Raw genomic sequence first — 23,189 nt, 5'->3', positions numbered from 1 at the left:
TGAACAACACTGTGTATACCATGTGGTAGAGAGAAATGTATTTAGCAGGTAAAGTTAGATTACTGTTTAGTGGCAGCAGACATATCTAAAACCATATCTAAAAAAAAAATATGTTGCCTAATTTGGTTTTTAGCGACAATTCTATCATGCTCAGGATCCTCTCAGGATTTATGAACCAATTTTGCAAGTAACCTTTCCAAGACAGGGCAAACATTCAATAGCAACATTATTTACGCCATGATGTAGCCAATTAGGCATTTTGATTTTTATACATTTTGACAAAGGTGTCTTACATTGTATGCTTTATCTCTGTAGCGATATTAGAAAATCAAATCTGCAGGTTGATAAAGTGCAATGTCACTGAAACATTATTTCATCAATAACACTAAAGGCTGCACAGTACAAAAATAGTTTTTTCAATCCAATCATTAGAGGTCACACTTGCTTAATTCTTAATAGTGATGCTAGAGATAGAATTAAATGCCTTTGCTCATTAATTTGATGTTTCTCGCTGTTTTTCAGATCATTGTTTTTGTGTGTTGACATTTTACACCTTTGGGAATAAGAGTGCCAGAGAGCTTTAGAAAATGAACCCGAATGACAATAACTGTGCTCTTAATGTTATAAACATGGCCACTATAAGGACAAATACCAAGCCGCTGCACATTCTTCACTTTCATTAAATTTGACCATTCTACGAGTGTGACTAAAGTCTCAGGTCTTAACTCACCTGTCTGTAACAACAAACTGTTGTATTACACAATCTCCAATTACTCACAGAGGCAGTGTCACGAAATATAGACAAAAAAAACAGTTTCATTGCATCTTCATTTTATTGTAGATTTGTTTATTTGTAGAATTTTAATGTTATTGTGAAGATTGAGCTGATCACTGCTTGATGTTCATAGGTGACCTGCAAGAGAGAAAGCAGCCATCAGTTACACTAAATCCTTGAAACTTTCCTCGTGAAAACGCTCAAAGGAATTTGATTGCAGTTTTCAAAATGTTATATAATTTTTCCAAATGAAATATTATGAAAACTCAAACTGCTACATTGTTTGTCAAAGGTTTTGTGAACCTTTGGTACTGTGTTTTTAAAGAATATTACCTTGCAACACACGGGTAGAGGTATTCTCTCTCAGCCCTGTCACCTGGTGGGAAAATAAAAAAGAGTGGAGAGACAAGATGGAGAAAAAAATTATGTTCAACGTACTTGGTATTTGAACAGTGGAAAACAAAAAACACTTTGAAGAACAAAAAATATTTTTTTTGATGCCATGAATGAAAATGCTACGCATAGTAGCTACGCGAGTTTGTTGCAGATGCTTCTTCTTCTTCTTTTCTTTTCTTTTTTTTAAGTTAATTCGATTAAGCCGGTTTTCGAATTTTAAGAATGAGTGAAAAGAATAGAAAAATCAAATCACACTTGAACTGGCATTAACCATCATTAGCTCAGGAGAGTTGATAGGATTTGACCTATCCCCTAAGGGAGCAGTGAGCATTAGGTGCTCTAACCCCACCTTCTCCCATCAAGTCCAACCCCAAATATTGAGTGCCAAACACAGAGGCAATGGGTACCATCTAATTTGGGATCCAACCCACAACGTCCCAGTCTCATGGCGGACACTCTACCACAAGACGACTGAGCTGATTAATTATGAAGACCACTATCCATCCATCCATCCATCCATTTTCAATACCCCCTGCGTCATGCACTCAGGGTTGCAGGGGTACGCTGGAGCCTATCCCAGCTTAGAGACAACTAAAATAAAATAAAAAAAGAAAAAAGAAAAAGAGGTTTGACAAAAATCATGTGTCCAACTAACTTGTCTGGTAGTAATCATATATCTCGACCAGAGCTGGCTTCAGGTCCTGCACTGCAAGCTCCTGGACAATTTCTAATTCAAATTCCATCTCGAGACCTTTCACCAACTATCGGAAGAAAAGCAGAAGACAAAATTAGTTCAAATTGGCAACAGCGACATTCATTCTTTGTCACTGGAAATTCATCTCACCACTTCAATGTACAGCTCTACATGGCCGGGCTTTTCGTCAACGCGGGCCATTGATGGTAGACCTTTGAGCTGTGAGGAGTCAATTAAACGGTTGGTTTATCGGCTTAAAACCTTTGGAAACACTCTGCATTTCTGTTTCTTTTCGTACAATCGCAGTGTGAGAACTCACTCTCTTTAAAGACTCTGCGTCTGGAACAAATCCAGAAAGCATGTTGATTTTCACAATCACCATGTTCGAGACATCCTTCGTTCCATTGTACCTGCGTTGCATACATGGAAGGGTCGACGTTACACATTGCTAATATATTCACAGTTAGGGTACAATAAGTTGAGTGATAATCACCAGAATGTTAACATGTATTGATTGATTTTTTTTTTACAGGACTTGGTCGAAGTCAGTAGATAGAGAGGACACATATGCATTATTTCAATATCATCACCGTAGATTACTTACATGACAGTTATGATCAAGTTCATTCTGGGTCTGGGGGCCATGTCGAGGCAAGCAGCTATTGGTCTGACCTGGATGTTGAAAATGTCTGCATCCACTTGAGTTGGGACGTTGTAGCGAACAGAAAGCTAGACAAAGAGGAACATAGTTTTGATACTCCTACAAAAACTTTAAACAATGTATTTTTTTTCTCTTTTTAACCCAGCCACTGGAAATTTGACTACCCCCACCCCAAAGAAAAAACAAAAAAAACAAAAGAAACAACAACAAACAAAATCAAAACACAGTCAGATCATTGCCGTGTCACGACACTGATATTTCACTTCAAGCTGGGGACACGCCACAAAATGTTACTGGACTTAAATTAAAAAGCATTTTTAGTCATGAAAGAAACTCCTTAGAATTATAGAGATTAGCCAAGTCGTCCACTGCTAATATAACAGACACGACTTTTCATTCTTAACACTAGTTTTTCACAAGTGCTACGAACTCTTACCAGGTTATGGGAATTCCACCAATCAGAGATGTTGATTTCTGTTCCTGAAGTGTTAGCGTGACAAGACTTTGTAATACCTTTAATTCACTGCAAGGTAAACCTTTGTTTAATGCGGCTGATTTATAGCTTGTGATGTCAGCACTTGCAAGTGAAGGGTCTTGATATTTAGCCCCAAAAAATGCATCCTTGACTTGAATTCTAGGATTTTGAGGTTGACCGGTGGTTTGGATGGTTTAGCACGTGGTGTCATATTTGATGTGGCTCTGTTGGAGTGTTCATGAGAGAAACTGTGAAGTGCCGCCGTCACCACAGACCTGCACTGCAGCACTAGCCGTGCCCATGGCCTGTATGTTGTACGTTCCTACAACGTTCCTCAGCTCTTTCTCTTGGTAGAGCAGTTTGTTGGCCTGATTGACCTCGAACCTCAGCAGGCCTTCGGGAGAGCTCACAAACACTGTGGTAGCACCACCTTTCTCAAACAACAGGGTGGCGTAGAGAGCCAGAGCCTGGAGAGCCACCACTGTGTCCTACAACACAGGCACACACACACACACACACACACACACACACACACACACACACACACACACACACACACAAATGAGATTTATGTTTTTGCAGAGAATTAAACTTTCAAGCATGGTACTATGAAAAGTCTCGAAAAACACACCGCTAAATCAGTTTCAATTAAACTCAATTTTAAAAAACCAAGGTCAACCAATGTGCTATACAGAACAGCGGAATAACATTATACTGACGTGGTGCAGAAGAGTAAACCATAAACCAACATTTAAAAAATGCCATTATTGTAAAATACACAACACATACATTTAAAATATAACACATTGATAGCGTTATGAGGACAAAAAAAATTGATGTCAATTTTCTGAGTACAGTTATGTGAAGCCTCATAGTTTTGTTTTGTTTTTTGCAAGCAGTATAAAAAATACATAACTCCATATTTGTATCATTTTCTTTCAAATAAAGCCTATAGTTACATAAATACAATATAGCCCTGTTCGCTAAGTGACATTCCCCTGACATCAGGAGAGGTAATGAGCAAATTTCACTTAAAGAGAGACTTCATTATTTAATCTGTTTAGCATTCATGAATGATAAACCAGGTGTTCCAGTCAGGACATATCTAGAACTTCATCTTCCAAATTACCTGGGTAGACGAGAAGCCTCCGTAATGGTTCTGCTGCCGGGTGAGCCACCTGACGATGCTTGAGGCTTGGCCCAGTTCCTCCATGGTGGGCGGCGATCTGCTGAGGAAAGCCAGCATGACGTAGGCGCTGATCTCCACCGACAGAGAAGCTGACGTCTCAGCTGACTTCTGATTCCAGTGAAGGAAGCCTCCTGCAAAACCGAAAAAGGCGCGAGGTTGGCTTTGCACGAGCGCTCGACAGAATCCAAGCCGACGTCACCGGGAGGCCAGGTTTACCTTCCCTCACAGCAACAATGTTCAGGTGATCCAGGAGAGTTTTGCGGGTCTGTATGTCTCCAGCCAGTGTGAAGACGTACGCCATAAGGGCTGTGGTGTAGGTGTTCCCCAGTGTTGCTATTCTGTTGCCAGTCAAGGATGCTTTGAGGCAGGACAAGCTTTTTTTAACCACTGCGTCCTAGAACGAACAAAAGTAAAAGATAAATGTCTTGGGACTTTTTTTAAAACAAGAAGGCAAACAAACAAACAATTTGTATGGGTAGCATAAAACTGAAGGGGCCGAAATTGAAAATAAATAGTCTAGTCTATAAATAGTCTGTCAAACTGCCGATTAAATGAAAAAAAAAAAAAAAAAAATCTTATATCACGTTTTTGTAATTTATATTTCAAATTGAATTGCGAATTAGCTGTTGCCACCTACGGCCCACTGTACAGTAGAGTGTGTGCAAAAATACGATGGAGAAATGACGCATCTGTTTAATGCTACCAAAAGAAACAGTTCAACAAGGCTAGCTTCTTGTTTTACTGTACACAGTGGGAGGTGATACTTACGTCAACTGATGAATTCATCTCCAAGAAGGATGCAGTGATGTAAGCCGTGAGGGTCACTTCGTCAGATACACCGCCCTGCAATGATCAAAGGTGACACTGTTGTCAGAGCTGCGCTTTACACTTGCTTGTGTGCAGGTTGTCCGAAGGGAGGGGGGGGACCGCAGTGTTTAGCAATGTGTGTGTCAATCAGGAATCTACGTGTGGGACCTCTATGACAGTGGTTCTTAACGGGTGGAGTCTCAGGACCCAAAATTAATTCCACAAAAATAAAAACGCTAGCCCACTTTCTCTCTTGCCTAGTAAAGACATTATTCATTATTGAAATTGTTGAACCGAATTTTGAGTCCTGCAAAATAAATAACCAACAACCACTCTGTCTTTCTCTCACACTCTCTCTCTCTCTCTCTCTCTCTCTCTCTCTCTCTCTCTATATATATATATATATATATATATATATATATATACATATATATATATATATATATATATATATATATATATATATATGTATATATATATATATATATATATATATGTATATATATATATATATATATATATATATATATATACATATATATATATATATAAAAATCTCTTTAACAAAAAAAAACCTCCAACAGCCAAGTTTCTCCTGTTGACTTTAACATCTGCTATCTAGCGAAAAAAAAAATAAAATAAAAAATAAAATAAAAATTGAGCTTACCTTCATTCTGTTGTGGAACAGCTTTCCCACCTTCTGGAAACAGCCATCTCTGTTTTGCAAACTCTCCAGCCAGGTTTTGGACTCTCGAATCACTCTCGGTTCAATGTAGATGAAAGACTGGGCTTGGACAAAAGACCTCAGCACAAAGGCCGTCAGCCTGGGAACATAAAATACAGACATTACTGAGAAGGCTCAGTTCACATACAACTTTGCACATCTCTCCCATCTTCCCTCTGTGTTTATGCATGTTTAAGAAAATAAGAATATGTTGATTGAATAGAATTTTATAAGAAGACTGGAAGGCATTAAATGTATAATTTCCTCACCAAGTATTTCCAGGTCCTGATCCAAATGTGCTAAAAGCACCGCTGTCATGTTTGTAGTTGAGCTGCCTCTGGTAGCCTGAGGAACAGAAACACAACTATTAGGGCAGGGAAAAAAAACCCCTGAACATTACGGTGAAATATCTGGAATAAAAATGAATCCTCTTACAGTCAACATACTGCGTGCTTAGAAAAGTTCATGTCAGTGAGACAAGGCGGGTTATGATTGCATTTTATTTATTGTAATATTGTCATAAAGTTATGAGACACCCACCGCTGGTGAGGAACTTGTCTGACTTCTCCTTAATGGCCGGGGTCAGCTGATCTGTGTTCTTCAGGTACTGGAGGATGTAAATGTTGGGGGCCAGAAGTGCCATATTCTGCTCGCCACATCCATACGGCATCCTCAGCAGGTTGTCCACGTTCTTCATGGCTCTGCCCATGATGTCACCTGGGCAGAAAAACATCACCTCACTCAGAACAAAAAAACCTGCATGGTACCATGTGTAGCATGGGAGCAACTTTCTAATGATGTAAAAATGAATTGTTGTATTGTTCTCATCATAAGCATTGCTATTAGTACAAAGCATGCCTCCACCTATCGGAGGAAGACGCAGAGACTCAGAGGAGGGGATGTTGTTAACCAGCAACTTATAACTGTGACTAAGGCAAAACGACATTCACGCTGATTTACCCAGAACTGATATTGAACCACGTGACGACCCAGGTATCACGTTGGCTGGAAGTTGAAATACGAAGGTCTCCTCCAGTACTCCTCCTGCAAACAGAGAAAGATGAACACTTTCAAAGAAGCCCAGGAAGGAACTGCTCCACACACCGGACCGTATTAGTTAAAGCCAATTTGATGGATAGGTTTTTTCCAGCATAAAAATAAAACTCTTTTTGCTGGACCCTCCTTCATGAAAGCATGCGAAATGTGTTCTCCTTCACCTTTGGGACTGAGCAGCCAGTTAAAGTTTTCGGTCATCTCAGTTCCTTCAGCCTGGAGGCAAAAGAATCACAGAGTTTCCATTTTACTGTTGAACATAAAATAATGTGCGTGATGGGGAGTCTCTTTGTCTGAAACCAACCTTCACTATTAGGGGTTTCTTGACCAAGTCAATACGACCTCTCTGTGGCACAGTGACAATTTCATTGTTGCATGAAATGTCAGTCGTTTCGGCTTGGGCACTGATGGACACATCCACAGCCCCTGCAAGAAAAACCAGCGAGAGAAAACGTGAAACAAGACGAGAGCGTCTTCTACGTTCTGAGAATGTCAACATATTAGGCCATAGGAGTTCTGATTTTTTTTTCTTTTCTTAAATTTTGGTCCCAGGTTTCACACAAATGTGGAGGAGACACTGACCCAAACCAGTGGGAGACATCATCCAGCTGACGGTCCTGCGCTCATTGGCACAAAGGCAGGAGGGCCCGTACTTGTTGCCAAAGATGGGGGTCAAGGTGTAATCGCTGGAGGGGAGTGGCGTCACGGAAACCTGTTTTTTTTGTTGTTGTTTTTTTTTTAAGGCAACGACAGGAAATTGTGACAGATGCAGGAATAAAAATAAATGAATACAATATAAATAGAAATGAAATCCTAAAAATGTGCTCAAGCAAAGCAAAAGCAAATGTCAAAAGCAAAGCGTCACAGAGCAACTCTGATAAAACAAAGCCCAAAAAAGATGAAGATCACACGCGCGGACGTTTAGGTAGCATACATTGCATGAGCTCAGGGGCCCCCGAGTGGCGCGACGCAGCCGGCCCCGCTCTGACCAGATTCTCCTTAACTAGCATGCGATGGGGGCGATTTGAGTCGAGCGTTACCATGATGCAGCTGGACAGGTAGTTGAAGACGGTTGCCTTCAGCTCAAAGCGCTCCCCCCGGACCATGGAGTAGGGCAGGGTGAGCTCCAGGAAGAAGGGTTGGAAGACTGTGATCTCCTGACGGGGCGCCAAACCGAAACCCTGGTCTGAGAGGCAGAAAGCCTCCGTCTCCCAGGTGGTGATGGTGTCGGGCACTTTGACTGTCAAGTCCGTGCTTCCAGAGAACCTGAAAGAATGGGATGGGTTGGGGGGGAACCAGTGTGAGTGTTGGCTGCACCTATACCAGGCTCAGAAATGCAAAAATTCAAAGTATACAAGCAATCGAATTAAAGCAATACCACAACTCAAATCATATTTCATTAAAGCAATCTTAATTCCATTGTACAAGGCTAGAGAGAGCAGACCAGGCCATGTCCAGACCCGTTTACAAAGCAATCAGTACACTTGAGAACATAAACCCACCCAACTTCCACTAATTCCCAGATCCATGTCTCAGGGAAGAAGGTGCGCACTGTCTCTATTATAGGTTGGGCGCTATCAAAGCCAGCGGCGCCGGCAACGCCAGATTGTTGCATTCTGTGCACTGAGGGCATGGCCTCATATTGTACAGAGTATGGCACTGAAATAAGATCAGGAAAGTTTCATGAGTAGAGAAAGAGAGAATTACAGCGAAAAACATTCAGTAGATATTTATCTCAATTACTTTTACTTTTTTTTGAGGAGTTTTGAAAATACAACCACAACAATAAGCAAAAAACAAAACAATACAAAACAAGAACATTACTGGGGCCATGGTGATAAGTTCTTCCTTTGAACAGGAGACACGAAGGCAGTCGGACAAACAGATTTGTCGCAATCTTCAGCCCGACATTCTAGACAGTGGAAGAGCGACATCGTCAGTCACAAGTGGTTAAAACGTCAGTGGGTGAAAACCCGGCAACCCACCCAGTACCTGGAAAGCTGTGAAAGCGTCCTCTGTGTCGCCGGGGAACGGCGGCGGCATGATGTATCTCTTAGCTCGCACTGGCAAGCACGGATGAGGATCCTGAATCTCATAGGGGACGTAGTTCACTTTTGACACGGGCAGCAGGTCAAAGATCTAGCAGGAAATTAGTGGGTTAGCGTTCACATCTTAGCTGAAGTCGTCCGGCGCAATGCTGCGCAATTCTTTGGATGGGGGGACGCCTGATTTGTTAACCTTGATGACAGACAGGTGACACGCGTCGCTGGAATTACCGTGTCGGCATTAAGGGTCTTGCCCGGCTCTTGCAAAAGGACACTCTTGTCAATGGCGCTCACTCCGCACAGGGACATGGCATCTGCGGTCACCTGCATGACGACTTCTTCCCCTGGGACGGCGGAGGGCGGAGAAAACTGCAGCCCAACCTGACACAGCGATCACACAGTCGACGGGGTTAAAATCTGATGCGCTGGCTGGAAGCGCAACAACAAACGTTGGATTTGTAGCCCGTTATATACGTTCCGATGATGATTCCACTTTGTTTTATTTGCCGTGCTCGACGTCTGTGATGGAACACAGGGCCGAAATGCAAAAGACGGAATTGCAGCAGGGAGACCAGGGAGAGTTTTACCTTGTTCCTGGAATTCCAGGTTTTGATTCAAACAGATATGATTTGATTTTTTTTTTTGTTTTCTGTTTTTGAAAAAGAAACAGGGAGGAGATGTTTGCCCCTTGTGATACTGGGAAGTAGTCCCTGATGTATTGCTATGCGAACAAATCAGTCAGATTTGGCCATTTTTTTTAAGGGTTTATTGTGCAAAGTCAAGTGGGTCGTGTTTTCACAACACACACTGTATACACAATATTTTAGACTTTCACACCACTGGAAAGAGCATTCAGTGGGATTTGGATTTGATTCGTTTTGAGGAATCCCAATGCAGTGTGCTTTATTACTTGGATAATGAAGCCTAAAGAAGAAAATCTTTGAACAGTGGACAGGCAACAATGAACTGGTTCTTTTTTTTTTTTTTTTTTAGCTTATTTGTTGTCTATGGGAAGCTAACCTATAAGCTAGTCGAGCTAAATGTTCGGAAACAAATTGCTAAAAAGCTGAAGAAACTCAAGTAAGGCAACATGAAGATGAAGCCCTACAACAGTCGCATCAGGTCAGACCACCATTCCAAGGGGTACAACCAAGCCAAATTCACCATCGTTTTCCCAGAACATTTCAGTTAAGGTGGTACAGTAAAGAGACACTCTTTAACCCAGATGAATCAATTCCTGGAAAATAAAAGCTCCTAGGAAATTTGAAATTGAGCTGACTTTGTGGTTGTGATCTAAGTGAGTCAAAACAAGTCTCCCTGAAGCGGGAACATGCGGTTGAGAAAACACCTGTGGCACTGACCTGGTGGCTGAAGCACTTCTCGGTGTCGAATCCGGTGCTCTTAGCGATCACCGTCTCACTGGGGAGGACGGCGAAGATGAGGATCTGAACAAATGGGGCCAATTTTGCAGACACGTCGATCTGGATGGACACCTCGCCCTCAGTCACTGAAACACACAAGCTTGCGTCGGTCATCTTCCCATACGACAGGAAGCATTCAACTTTTGATCATGCAAATTGTGATGGGGTCTCACGCACCTGATTCATCTCCGATATAAATATATTTTCTTCCTCGCCCTTTAATGACTCCCTTTGATAAGATCTACAAGATTCAAAAGTAACACGGGTTAGAAATGTTAGATTAGAAATGAATTGCCCACAGTTTATGAGACTCATTTCAGGGATTGCAGGCTAAAGCCGCATGAAATGCTCATCAAGACAGCATCGAAATGACTTTTTTCACCCACGAGGCTCTTTGTTAAAAAAAAAAAGAAATCCTTGGTGCCCCCGAGAAAGATTCAGACAGGATATGATGGTGAAGTGGCTCTAAACACCTCAGTTAGACAGACTCCAGCACCCTGGATGAAGGGTGATGGAGAATGGATGGATAACAATATGACAAAGTGATTGAAATGTTTTGCTTGGGTTTAATTTCACATTCTAGACTGAAAAAGAGTCAAGGGAGTCACAATGTATGGAGCTTGACCCGTCTAGGGTGTTATCTCTATGTATGTATTGGTAAAAATGATAAGAGAACATTCACAAATCGTCAATCAACAGAACTTTCATTTCCTTTTGAACATCCAGACTTAAGCCACAATTTAGAACTTAGAACACGTGACACAAATGAATGAAAGAGTGTAAAAACAACCTCAGCGAATCACTGCATGTCATCTGTAGCATGAAAAAAGTGTTATATTTATTTATCATTATTGTCATGGTATGAAATTGTGGTTTCATAAGGATTCCCAGCCATGGTTCGCCTATTACTCACATAGTAGTATAGTTCCAGTTGACCCCTGGTCTCTCCCACTATGGTGTACTTGAAGACAATGTCCGCTTTGCTGGAGCACGGGAGTGGCTTGTCCTTGTCCTTGAACTCGAAGGTGCTGCTCGTCTTGCTCTCGGGAGTAGCGTCTTGGGCTAAAGACAGCGTGTGCTCCGCACCTTGGATATGCGGTGTTCTGTACCCGGGGTATTCCCTTGTTGGCGATGTGGACACCTGGATTAGAAGAGAAGAAAACCGACTGCGTGAGCGAGATGGTTCAGGTGGGACACAGCACTGCGACACGCGTGAGGGTTCTGGGAGGACAGCCGTTGATTTTGCCGGATCTTCTCTCGAACCCCAAGGTTGATGGTCGGCTCCTCGTCAACTGTGCAGATTGAGAACACGGCGATGCCCTGGCTGTCGGTCGTCGCATTCTCGAAGAGATCCTTGGACCATGTTTGGCCCTTAAACAGGTGCAGTTTCATATCGGCGATGGGCGTGTCGTTGTAGTACACCGCTTTGACCTGTTTGAAGGGAGAGAGTTGCGTCACCAAGGGTCTCTTCAGCTCCCCAGCGATGTAAATGTGGACCACGAAAAGACCACGTTTGCCTACTTTTACAATCACGTTCTCTCCCTCCTTATAAATCGTGGGGGTGTCGACGAAGGTCAGCCGCCCGACCTCATACGAAATCTGCGCAGACTTCGTTTGTGAAAGTGAGATTCCTGCGAGCGAAGGGAACTGTATTTAACGCCATACCTTTGCGGCATGATTTGCAAACCCACCTGAAGAACCTGATGTCTATTCTCACTCACCTGTCCCCTCCTCTTCCACGACGGCCTTGAACTCCAGCCTGTCCTGAAGAACTTTGTTGTCGAGCTTCGTGAAAGTGGACATCTCCATGGTGAAAGTGGCGCAGCCTGAGAGGTCCGTCTGAAAACATTAAATGTAGCAACACGGAATCAAATTTAGTGGACATGAGACGATGTAAAATTAGAGATTTATTTCAATGCGCGCTTTGATTTCTTGCATTTGCCCAGTGACTTTTACTTGCTATTGCCGACAATTCAACAATAGGCTTAGACTGGATACATTTCTAGCAGAGACAGCAAAGAGAACGTTCATAGGTGGATTTCTTCACGAAACCAATTTTTGCGCATGACTATCGTGTTTTTGCCATTAACCCTTTGGAAGCAGTTTTGTTTTTTTTGTTAGAAGCTTTTATGTTTTGTCTTCTCTACAATGTATTTTGTCTCACTGTAAACCATGATGGACAACCTTCTTTCTTAGAGACTGCTGTCTTAATGACAGTCCATGCCAAAGATGTAAGGTTTCCCTATCTGCAGAGACGGACAGAGTTCTGAGGCTGAGATTGGTTTCGCAATTAACTTGCTTTTTCGATTGAAAAAAGGTGATTTCATATTTGGATGCGTGGGTGGAGGCGGGCAACAATTGGAACGTGACTGGATTGGATACCCAACTTCCGCCCACCTGCTGGTAAGCTGATTATACTTAACAACTAAACTGCATCTTTTGCCACTTTATGGTAATTTTTTTTACTTGAAATTAGACCAAATTGAATAAAATGGACATTAGAGCCTCTTTAATAAATATTTGTGCGATTTTTTTTTTTTAAACCAGTTTGCAAAGGTATGAATTTAGTGCTCCTCAGTATTTGACAGATTGCATTTTTAGTCTTTTTTCAATCATTTCAAGCGAATCCGGCTGGCCATATTAAACTGGTAGTTTAATGGCACTTCCATGTCGGCTTCCTTTTTTGAAACCGGAAGCTCCGCACAGCTCCGTCTTTACATACTGTCAATGGGTTTCCGCCTGAGTGATGAGGATTCTATTGGTGGGACTTCAATAAAAAAAAAAAAAAGGGAGAGAACCATTGTCCCGATTTCTAATTAGAATGCTGTGAGACTGAGACCTTTTATATCATAAAACATTTAGAATTACTGGGCGGTCTGAATTTACAATATACACACAGTGTAAGAGAAAAAGGCCCCCTGTATTCACATTTAGACATTTATTCATACCTGCTTGGTTTCCTTGTGGCATGGAGCTGTTATCTCTGGAAGGTTGTCACCATTTTCAAGAACGGGGCGTGCAAAGTGGTAAATATAGCGGGAAAGAGTTCGGCACACTGAGATTTTAGCGTTTCCTGGCACGGGCTGTCCGAACGTGTACCTGCGAGCACAAAATAAGCAAGGTGAAAAATAAGTTCCTACATTCCACCAGTGACCGCAAGAAGTTAAACAGTCATGAGGACATTTTAGCTTACTTTGCGCAGACTTTCGCTTCGAAGCTGTCCTGAACAATGTTCACTTCATCCTTTGCTTCAATTGTCACTTCGAATTTGGGCAAAACTGGGCATAGAAAGATGAGAATTACCCTGTGGAGTCATTCACTATGGCGTCATGCAGGTAAGTATTAACAGTCACTCACCATATTTCTCCACCTTGAACGTGTGCGTTATCGTGTCGCCGTCGACAACCACGTTGATTTTGTACGTTCCTTCGGCACACTCGGAGTTTAAAGCGTACAAGAGCTGCAGGATTTTACCGCTAGTTTGGTTCAGCCACTGTCCAACTCTGTTGCCATTGGCATCCTGTCACAGAAAATAAGCAACATAGAATCAATGGAGCTGGAGAATAGGAAAGTATGTGGAACACAAAACGAAATACAAGTTAATGAAAGTCTTTGTCAGCTTATTATACACATTTAGTTGATTAGCATGTATTATTATGTATTATTAAAACTCACACTAATGAGAATTACTTTTTTGCTGTATGACGCTCCGTCAAATGAAAAAAAAAAAAATGAAAAAAAAAAATCTAAACGTAGAATTTGTGACAGCAGAGCATTAAATGTAACTTTGCGCGGCAAAATCTCAGCCATCCACTCAGTTCAATTAAATTCACCGACCAATTTACCTCTTTTACTTCTTTTTTGGATGAAGAGATTGAAGACAAAACAAGGTTCTATTATCACAGTACTCAGAGAACCCACCCCCCCAAAAAAAAAGTATTACACATTGTACAAGAGTGGCTGTTGCTAAAGAGACTGGCGTGGATGATGGAATGTTGACAGTTTAAATGCAGCAGCTTGCCAGTGGGTGCGAACGGATGGCTAATATCTCGCCTCTTGCCAAACACCACTTGTTCAGAGGCAAATTTGATTAGTCTTCTGGAAGACTGACGTGCGTGTCATTTTTCAAGTTTTGCCATATCAACACCAAAACAAATAAATCTGTTAAAAAAATATCGAGCTTCAAAAACGTTTCTGTGTGTTTCGACGGACTTACCACCAGCTCAATGAGTTCGTACTGAAACAGAAGAAGAGAGGGAAGAAAAAAAAAAAAACAATTGTTAGGGTAAAATGTATGACTAAGAATGAATGTATTTTCATCAGTTAATCCCAGTCTTGTAACTCTTAATATGAATTTTCTACAAACGGAATGAGACACGGGGGTTAGGGTTCGATAAGCCTATTACATCATGAGCAGAGATGTCACAGTAAAAAGTACAGTGACCTCCCCTTCAGGGCCCCTCCTGCTATTCTTTTGACCTAACCCAGCGCTTCACCACGAGGTCACTGATGACACAACTCTGTTTGCAGAGCAAACGAGTCAATCAATCCTGCCGGTCTATTCATTATGCAACTAACCATCCCTCTCCCATGTTTAATGACCATGTCATTAAAACTGTAATAAATCACATAGGGATTAAGCTGATTAAGTTGTGACACTCAAATAAAGTGCTTATATATGAGTAATGAAATCACAGAATTTTCAATGGGCATTTGGCTGTGTATTATGACCAGAAATGACTTAACTGCTGCACAAGAGTTCAGTTACTATCTGTATATTTAGACATCCCCAGATTAATACTGATACCTGGCACTTCCTTTTTTATGCACTCACCAGCCGATTGGAGGATCTCATTTTACTGTCAATAGAAACCACGCGGAAATGTACTGGAAAACCAAGAAAAAAGATGCTTTGAGACTTTGTTTCCACAGGTATTCTTAATCAATCAATCCAAATCAAAAGTCACGTGGTATGTCAGTTTGGAGGACAAAGGTTTTTTTTTTGTTGTTTTTTTTGGTGTCAGAGGTCAAACCCAACAGGCATTATGGCAGTAATCTGACATTAGGTACATAAATGATCAGTTAGAGGAGAATGAAGTTGCAGTTTCGAAACACAAGCGAAAAGAAATAATCACCAGAAGACTTCTGTTTTAACCCAGAAAACACAATTAGCCGATATAATGTAGCATTCGTACACACTGCTATATAAAAGAACTGAACACACTGAATATTGGAAATGCTGTCATTTTGCTGACACTTCTTACCCATTTACTTTATTGGAAAGGAGACCTGTGTTGCGTGCTAAATCATTAGCATGCCTATTATTTTAGGTAATCAGACCAGCGTTACCTGTTTGTCCAGGGAGATAGATCGGTTTGTCAGTTTGGACAAACGTCGCTGGTTTGTAGACTCGGAGCATGACTTTCCGGATTTCTTTCGAGTGGAAGTTCATGCCTCGTACCTCCACTTCAAGGTTCCTCACATCTTCTTTTACCACACTTGGAACCTGCAACATTTTTGACAAGAAACTGTCTGGACCACTTCTGTGACTGTTGCCCGACATGCAATGAGTTGTTTACGGCTACAATATACATGTATCCCCCCCCCGTACGATTTACCTGAAACTCTTTGCAGATATGAATGTCTGCGGCGGTCGTAGTCCCCGAAAGAACGGTGAGGTTTTGTTCTTTGGAGGTCAGAGTTACAGTCACAGCGACAGTCTCGTTGGGCTTAATGAGACTCATACACACTTTGGTAGGCTCCCCAGATTCAAGAACGGCTGGACAGAGCACCCAGTAAAACCTACAGTGCGGACACAGACAGTGAGAAAGCATATCTGAATTGGAGGAAGCTTTAGAAGACCAACAAACAAACAAACAAATCACCTCAACCACTCCCAACCTTGCATTAGTACAGACGGTTAACTTACGGTCCAGCCCCCACTTGAGCAACGTGCACCCAACTGAAGAGGACAAACAGAGTCCATGTCTGAAACCCGGGACGACCCATGACTGACTGAACTTAGTCTCAGAGTCTACGTCTGTTAAATAGCCTCTGATCCAAAATACCACACCCACTTATCTTCTATTGGATGTCCAGTCACACACACAAAAAAAAATCAATCTTAGAGATTTCTGTTTAAACTAAAGTATACAGTGAGTAAAGTATTAATCTGCACTGGAAGAGAATGAAAACAGAATTAGACAGTTCATTTTTATTTTTTTTTACATTTTACATAAATAGCAACACCTCCTTTTGTGAGGAATATCAGCAATACATCTATTAAAACAAGCTTTTGGATAAGGTCAGACGCAATAAAAAACAAAAAACAAACAGATTAATTGAATTAAGTAATTGCAATTTAAAAATCTAAATATTTTAAGAAATCTGTTTGCATGCCCCCAGAAAAACAAAGTCAAGCAACTCGGATTTGTCATCACAACCCAAGCTGCATATATGTGTTAGCTCCTTGAACGCTGCCCTTTGCCCGGCGTGGGATGTTTGATCTTGCAAACAGATGATAAACTGATGACTGGGGCCAAAGTAGTTGTTTTGTTTTTTTTAACCCCCAGAAAGTAAACTTATGTAAACATGTGTTGAAACGTGGTCATGGTGCAACAACAAAAAAGAAAAAAATGCAAATATGTATTTTGTTGAATGTAAAAAAGGTGTATTTTTGCAAAGTGAAAAGGTCGATCCAACATATTTATTTAAGTGCTCACACATGTTTGCAAAGCTTCAGGGAAATGATTCAGAGTGCTGGAAAATCAGCTTTGTCAACACAAAAATGAACATTCTGCACACTTGCTAAGGTATCCACCCCTTATAAAACAAAAAATAAAAAAAAAACCTTGCAAGATAAAACATTGAGTATCACTACTGTGGCTTGACTCTAAACATTTCATTTGCACAGTCTGTAAAACAGTTTCATTTGTTTTATTTCTTCTATATCAAAATCAGAAATGTTGATGTTGTGAATTTGAGCAGCCATAATTTCAGGGGAAAATAACTTGCACCAGGTTTTTTTTTTTTTTTTATAGCAACACGATTATTTGTTGTTGTTTTTTTGGATCGTCAAATCATGCAGAATCCATTGCTTCAAAAATCTCATATGTGCTGAGAAGAAAACACACCAAAACAACATCTGGTGTTCGTTAATTTATTGATTTCCAAAAAACCTGTGAATGATTGGAATGAAAAGAAACTAATCCAGAGTGTTGGGTGGGGATAAGTTTCTGCCTCTGGGTGTTGGCCGGCACTAAAACAAACCCAGATTGCAGGTTTCTGGACAAGTTTTCTGTACCAGGGTGTTGGCTGGCTTGAACAGGCCTTTTTTTTTTGTACGATGGGAACAGGAACATGGAAATCAAAGCGATCACTAATGCTAATTAATACCATTGATCGAGATTCCTGCTAAGGCTTTTGTTATTTCAATGACGCAAACAGCCCTCACACCTCCATAACAAGTTCTACTTGCGGACCTCAATATTCACACCTCTAGTTTGGGTGAACCAAAACACCCAGCTGATGGAAGGGTGGGTCCATCTCCCGGCAAGATGTTATTTCAGCAGTGCCCTACAGCAGTGGGTGCCGTACAGCTAGCAGGACGTGGCTTTGATCCCCAGTGCCTCTCTGTGAGGAGTTTGCACGTCTTCCCTGTGCCTGTGTGATATTGTGATATATATATATATATATATATATATATGTATATACATATATATATATATATATATATATATATATATATATATATATATATGTATATATATATATATATATATATATATACATATATATTTATTTTATTTTATTTTATTTATTTATTTTTTGGTTACCAGAGTGAATAAATCCTGAAAGACTCCCCTTGCCAGCCTGTTATCACTTCAAAGACCAGTTTGACTTCACCATTCCCACACAATTCACCATCACACAAAGGGCCTTGTTATATCGAGGAGTGACACGATGTACCCAAAACAGGTAAAAAAAAATAAAATAAAATAATAATAATAAAAAAAAAAATTAAAAAAAACTTTGTCAGAACAGAAGAATCTTTTTAGATGACAAACATCTCCAAGAAATTGCTACAAGGCCATTCGCCTACATTTTCCAGAACTGGAAACGTGGCTCGGCTTGTAGCATTCAGTGAGTCACTGGTCACAGCCAGCTGCAAGTCCAGGTCATGCTGTTCCTGCATAGGCTTAACATGGATGAAGAACAATCCCATCTGGAGAAAGTATGCTTTGTTTCATGATGGCTCGTATTTTTCTTTTTTTTCTTCCTCATATGCAAAGTTCATGACGCTACGGTTGAAACAAAAGTCAGTCATGGCAAACTGAGGTGGGAAATGTAGGCACAGTAAATTTTTTTATAAGTTATTTAGAATTTAAACATTTTAAAATGTACTTAGAGATCACATCATTGGATCTTACCCTGCACTGTGATTGTGTGACTGTCACTTTGCTGGAGCTACTTGAATAGACCACTAGAGTGCACTATAGAGCCTAAGGCCTGGAATTCCACCACTGTGTCCTTACCAAACACAGCGTAAGCCACAAGAGAAAAATGTTGCGAGGCTAAAATCACCTGCCGCGTCGCTAGTAGGTCTTGTAGCCTAGCAATGTAGTTGGACTCTCTTTTTTGAAACTGGAGCAAAAGTGGCAAAATGCTAAAATGCAGCTTTCATATTTGCAACATGCTTACACACCGGGTCTTTATCATGTTTTTTTTTTTTTTTTAAATCACACATAGACATTTATTTTGTTTCAACTGGGTTTTTTATCACTGGAGGAGCACACATGTCTAGCCTCCGCACTGTCAGGAATAACATAGCTAATTATTATTTCTTAATTCGTTGCATCAGTCAATACGGCCTGCCATTGTCAACATCTCCTATTCAGTGGAAGCAGCTGGTTTGCCCAGTCAGAGCACTTGCTTTGTCTGCCAGGCAAATACTTGTCAGTTATTAGGGTGTACATTAGGGATGATCGCTTTTGTTGGTAAACTTAATAGAAGCAAGATTTTACTGTATATGCAATTTGAACATCGCCAGATCTCCTAATGCATTACCACTCCCTAATGGTTAATATGTGTGTGTGTTTGTGTGTGTGTGTGTGTGTGTGTGTGTGTGTGTTTGTGTGTGAAGTGATCTGCTCACGCATTTCTAATTCTACTAAAACCACAGCAGTACATCACTCTGTCGGCCTTCAGGGGCTTTTTATTCCTCGATGTGTGTTCCTGTGGTTTTGTTAGAGTAAAAAAAGACCATGGAGTCAACTCTCAATATAATAAAAAATAACAGCCCATACTTGGTATCACCCGCATGGTGACTGTCAGCTATAGATGCAGTTCTCTTGAAATACTTTGAGTGTGTGTGAGTTCTAAATAATGAGTGGATGAGATGGATAATGTGTTCATTTAGTTGTCATTTTTTGCTCTTGTGTTTCACACCATGCTTTGTGTTATATGAGCAGCCACAGTCTTAAGATTCTTCAACTTTAGGCTGCACTTATCCAAGGCGTGACTGTTGTGCAATTCCTCTGTGGGGACCCAGATACCGGAAATGAAGTTGTAATCCAAACCAAATCCATTAGTACTCATGCAATAACAACAACAAAGTGTTTCCCATTGATACGGTGATGACAATGTGTGGTGTTGAATGAGCTCAGGATGGAGGGAGGACGTCCAACAACTTGAGAGCAGCGATCAGAGAGGGACTCAAGCCATATCCTTTTATACAGGCTGGATCAAGTGTCCACGCTAACACTGTCAGTCTTTCTTTTTTCTTTTTTTTTTTTTGCAGTATTTTAATGTTTGGGTTATTACTTATCACTACTCATATTATTTGGTATTATACTTTACTGATGATTTAGTATTTATTATGATTTAGTCAGTCTCACAAGGTAATGGTTAATACCTGTAGCGTGTTTCTAGGGGAACAGTTGCTTTGGGGGCGCTTAATTTTCCGGCGACATGCGTTTGAACAGAAAGAAGTGCTGTTGCCGTTTTGGCTAACAATAAACACAAGATAAAACCTGAACCTAGTGTGACAGTGGCGGTCCTGTCACTATGTCTCCAATTGATCATGCGCCCTGGCTACTGGGCCAAGGGGATATATTTCCCTTTGGCCGAATGGTTAAGCACGTATGACTCCCCGGTCTGGGCTTCCAAGCCCGCCCAGGCCCTCTGCGCCTTGCCACACCAGCCTGATTATTACTTCCTGAGAATTTGGAGTCTCCACCCCCAAAACGTAGGGTTACAATATCATTACTCAACCATCCGGGCACTTTCTGTCACTGCTTATCTTCAATCATGTTGCTGGAGTCTGTCTCCGTCTCAGCCGTCCAGTTGACAACTGTGCTGCTCGTTCTGACCTCCTGCAGCACTAGCAGTTATGGGTGAGGCCAAAACCGTGAGGCCCCGAGAGAGCAACAGCGCGATTTCATAGCGTGAACCAATACACTCCCATTCCTCGCCTTTATACCAGGTGACCTGGGCGGCGACAGTCGGGAATAAACCAGACTTTGTCAGAAGGGACAGAGAGGTGCACACTTTCGCAATACCCTTAATGTCTCGGCAGTCTCAAGCAATGTTCTAATACAATCACCTCTATGTGCGTTTTGGGGTGGGGATGCAGGGTGAATCTGAATGGAGCGAAGCAAAGCCGAGATGGAATAATGTGTTGTGCACAAAATGAGGTTGTTTTTTTGTTTTTTTCCCCCTGATGCCTGTGACGTCCAGAAGCCTGAAGCATTAGCAGATTACAGAGAGTCAGCTGTACGACTCGCTTTGAGCAAATAGAATATAAATGGCAATGTATGAAATAATACCGCAATTTCAGGTGAGCGTACTGTGCGTTATACGGCCCTGCTGTCAATTAATTCTGGCTGTGAGGGTGAAGATTATTACTGGGCCATTTACTGTATGTAACCAAAATGTACCATGAATAATTTATCTCATTTTTGAAGCATATTTTTTTCTTTCCTTTACTACTTCAATTTTGTTTCATTTTTTTTCTCTCCAAATAATACCATCCTAATGTGCTGTTTCCTTGTACTTCTAAATTAAGGGAAAAAAATAAAATAAAATTGAAATATCTCAGACAAGGTGATGGCCATCCTACTGATCACAAATTAGGACCCTGAATCTGGGGTTTGAAAAAATAAGGATCCTGTCTTTGTTTGTGATTCATTTGTGCATTTTTTCTGGACAACCGCTATTAACAGGTAGTTCTGTGCCACAACTATTCCTGGACCTCAGGCAGCAACAGTTTGTTGTGCGCAGTTCTCTAAGCCATCTTTCCAAGCCTTTCACCCTCCCACTTGACTGCTTCCCTCATCTTGCCCCGCCCAGGCCATAACGCTTCCTCTATGATTTCCACTGTCCACTGGAGACAGACACAAAGGACGCAGGGGGGAGAAAAGAGCAAAAAGCAAGTCGACGGTAAGACTTCAAAATATCTATTTTCTGTGATTAAGAGACGACAAATTTACTTTGAGTAGTGCAGGAAGCCTGTGGGAGTGCGTTGTCGTCTGACCTGAGAGGTGAACACCGTACACGTAGTGGCGTTGAATTTTTAAGCACTGATTGTTCTCACAGCCCGGGTGCACAAACAGAGGATCGGCTAAATGACATTAAACGGGACATTTGCAGACAGAGACTCTCCTGAGTGCATGGACATTAAATGCCACAGCTTTTCAGAATAATATACATATGCGTGCATTTCAATTTAAGTGCTCACACAGTTCTATCTCAACTTGTGATTGGATGTGTGCTGTCTTGCGTGCTCATGTACGTCTTGTTTTTTGTGTCTCAGAGCAGGAAAATGCACCTCTTGCTGTCCCTCCTCTTCTTCATAGGTAAGCTCGGTCAAACAGTTCATATTCATGCAGTTCAGGAGCGGTTAAGCATAAAACCAGGCAGTGATCGAAAGGTGCATGGCCATTATGGTAATAAATCTCAGTTGTGTCACAGCACATGATAAACAGTGGCCACAGGACACGAGCAGCAGTGGGCGGCGCAGAGTCAAGGAGGACACTGACAACATTTTAGTTGTTACTGCTGCTTCGGTAACAAGCTCATCAATCAGCAGAACCAGCCTTAATAAGATTTGTGAGATTGGATTACATCACTCCGAGGCTGCGCCAACGTTTTACCCTCCAGCCCAGGGTTGTTCATACTGTTGTCCAATGCATTTCTTTCCTCTTGCTCCATGCTGACTTTTGTGCACTTCCAGACATAAACCTTTGAAAACAAAATAGACTTTTGAGACTTTTTTCAGCTTTCTGAGAGAGACAACTTTTTGCACAATAACAAATGCCCTTTTTTTTTTTAATGTTACTTATAGTTTGAGGGGGGTTGATGCCACCTGTTTCTTACTAATCACCTGTGCTGACAGAGGCTCCAGTGACTGTTGAGTTTTTTTTTTATGGGAAGAAAGAATTCAAACCAATTAAAGTTTGTTATGGCCAAGGATACAACAGGTGACAAACATAGCAGGCCCCATTCTGCTTGTGTGGTGCGATGTGATTGTCTACAAAGCCAAACATGCAAATTAACTTACCATAGTTGGTGGCTACGAGCAGATATGTTTGCCTGAAAACATGGTGTGAAACACAAGCAGCATGGAGATGTGCAGTGTTTTTCTGCTGTTGACGGCCACAGTAATCTTCAACTGGGTGAAGTCACTTTTTAAGAATTAATTCTTAAACTAAAAACTATCAATATGTTTTGAAATCTATGGGTATAATAGCTTCATGTTCAGGAATTGACTTTTTAATTTTGCGCCAAAAAATTACATATTTACACTTCCATTCCATTCAAGTCTTGTGGAAGATTTGCTCCTTGTTTTCTTGTTTCTTAGCAATGTGGTGTCAGCGTTACTTAGGTCTCAGTGAGAAACAGTTAAATGCAAAGCATTTTATTTGTTGTGTTCGTCATGTCACGTCATGTT

At 41.2% G+C, this 23,189-nt stretch overlaps 1 protein-coding gene across 1 annotated transcript; it reads right to left on the bottom strand.

The window, feature by feature from the left end:
- Positions 1 to 812: 812 nt before the first annotated feature.
- LOC142895152 (alpha-2-macroglobulin-like) lies at positions 813 to 16,297 on the bottom strand. Its single transcript, XM_076035980.1, has 36 exons — positions 16,170 to 16,297; positions 15,859 to 16,042; positions 15,590 to 15,746; positions 15,075 to 15,127; positions 14,457 to 14,477; positions 13,598 to 13,760; positions 13,434 to 13,518; positions 13,189 to 13,339; positions 11,962 to 12,079; positions 11,762 to 11,871; positions 11,504 to 11,671; positions 11,154 to 11,381; positions 10,418 to 10,481; positions 10,181 to 10,326; positions 9,051 to 9,200; positions 8,767 to 8,913; positions 8,578 to 8,686; positions 8,277 to 8,433; positions 7,815 to 8,040; positions 7,357 to 7,486; positions 7,079 to 7,200; positions 6,939 to 6,990; positions 6,682 to 6,765; positions 6,262 to 6,438; positions 5,991 to 6,066; positions 5,665 to 5,821; positions 4,959 to 5,033; positions 4,407 to 4,584; positions 4,131 to 4,321; positions 3,277 to 3,489; positions 2,470 to 2,594; positions 2,185 to 2,275; positions 2,016 to 2,084; positions 1,827 to 1,932; positions 1,109 to 1,151; positions 813 to 913 (listed from the first exon to the last, which is right to left on the bottom strand). The coding sequence occupies exons 1-36, from the start codon at positions 16,247 to 16,249 to the stop codon at positions 889 to 891; spliced, it is 4,431 nt and encodes a 1,476-aa protein (XP_075892095.1). The 5' UTR covers positions 16,250 to 16,297; the 3' UTR covers positions 813 to 888.
- Positions 16,298 to 23,189: the final 6,892 nt, after the last annotated feature.

Source organism: Nelusetta ayraudi, unplaced genomic scaffold (assembly GCF_046127955.1).
Source record: "Nelusetta ayraudi isolate G7.1 ecotype Tasmania unplaced genomic scaffold, CSIRO-AGI_Nayr_v1 ptg000048l, whole genome shotgun sequence".
Lineage (NCBI taxonomy): Eukaryota > Metazoa > Chordata > Actinopteri > Tetraodontiformes > Monacanthidae > Nelusetta > Nelusetta ayraudi.
Note: the sequence above shows the minus strand (reverse complement) of the source record. Positions and strands in the feature narration are given on the sequence as shown.

Bases quoted from the DNA above. Each gene is read 5' to 3' on its own strand.
- LOC142895152 (XM_076035980.1), bottom strand. From the start codon at position 16,249: ATGGGTCGTCCCGGGTTTCAGACATGGACTCTGTTTGTCCTCTTCAGT. The intron at 5,034-5,664 runs GTAAGCTCAATT...TGATCATTGCAG, and splicing joins TGTTCCACAACAGAATGAAG to GGCGGTGTATCTGACGAAGT. The intron at 2,595-3,276 runs GTCTGTGGTGAC...CTCTTTGTCTAG, and splicing joins CGGCTAGTGCTGCAGTGCAG to CTTTCTGTTCGCTACAACGT.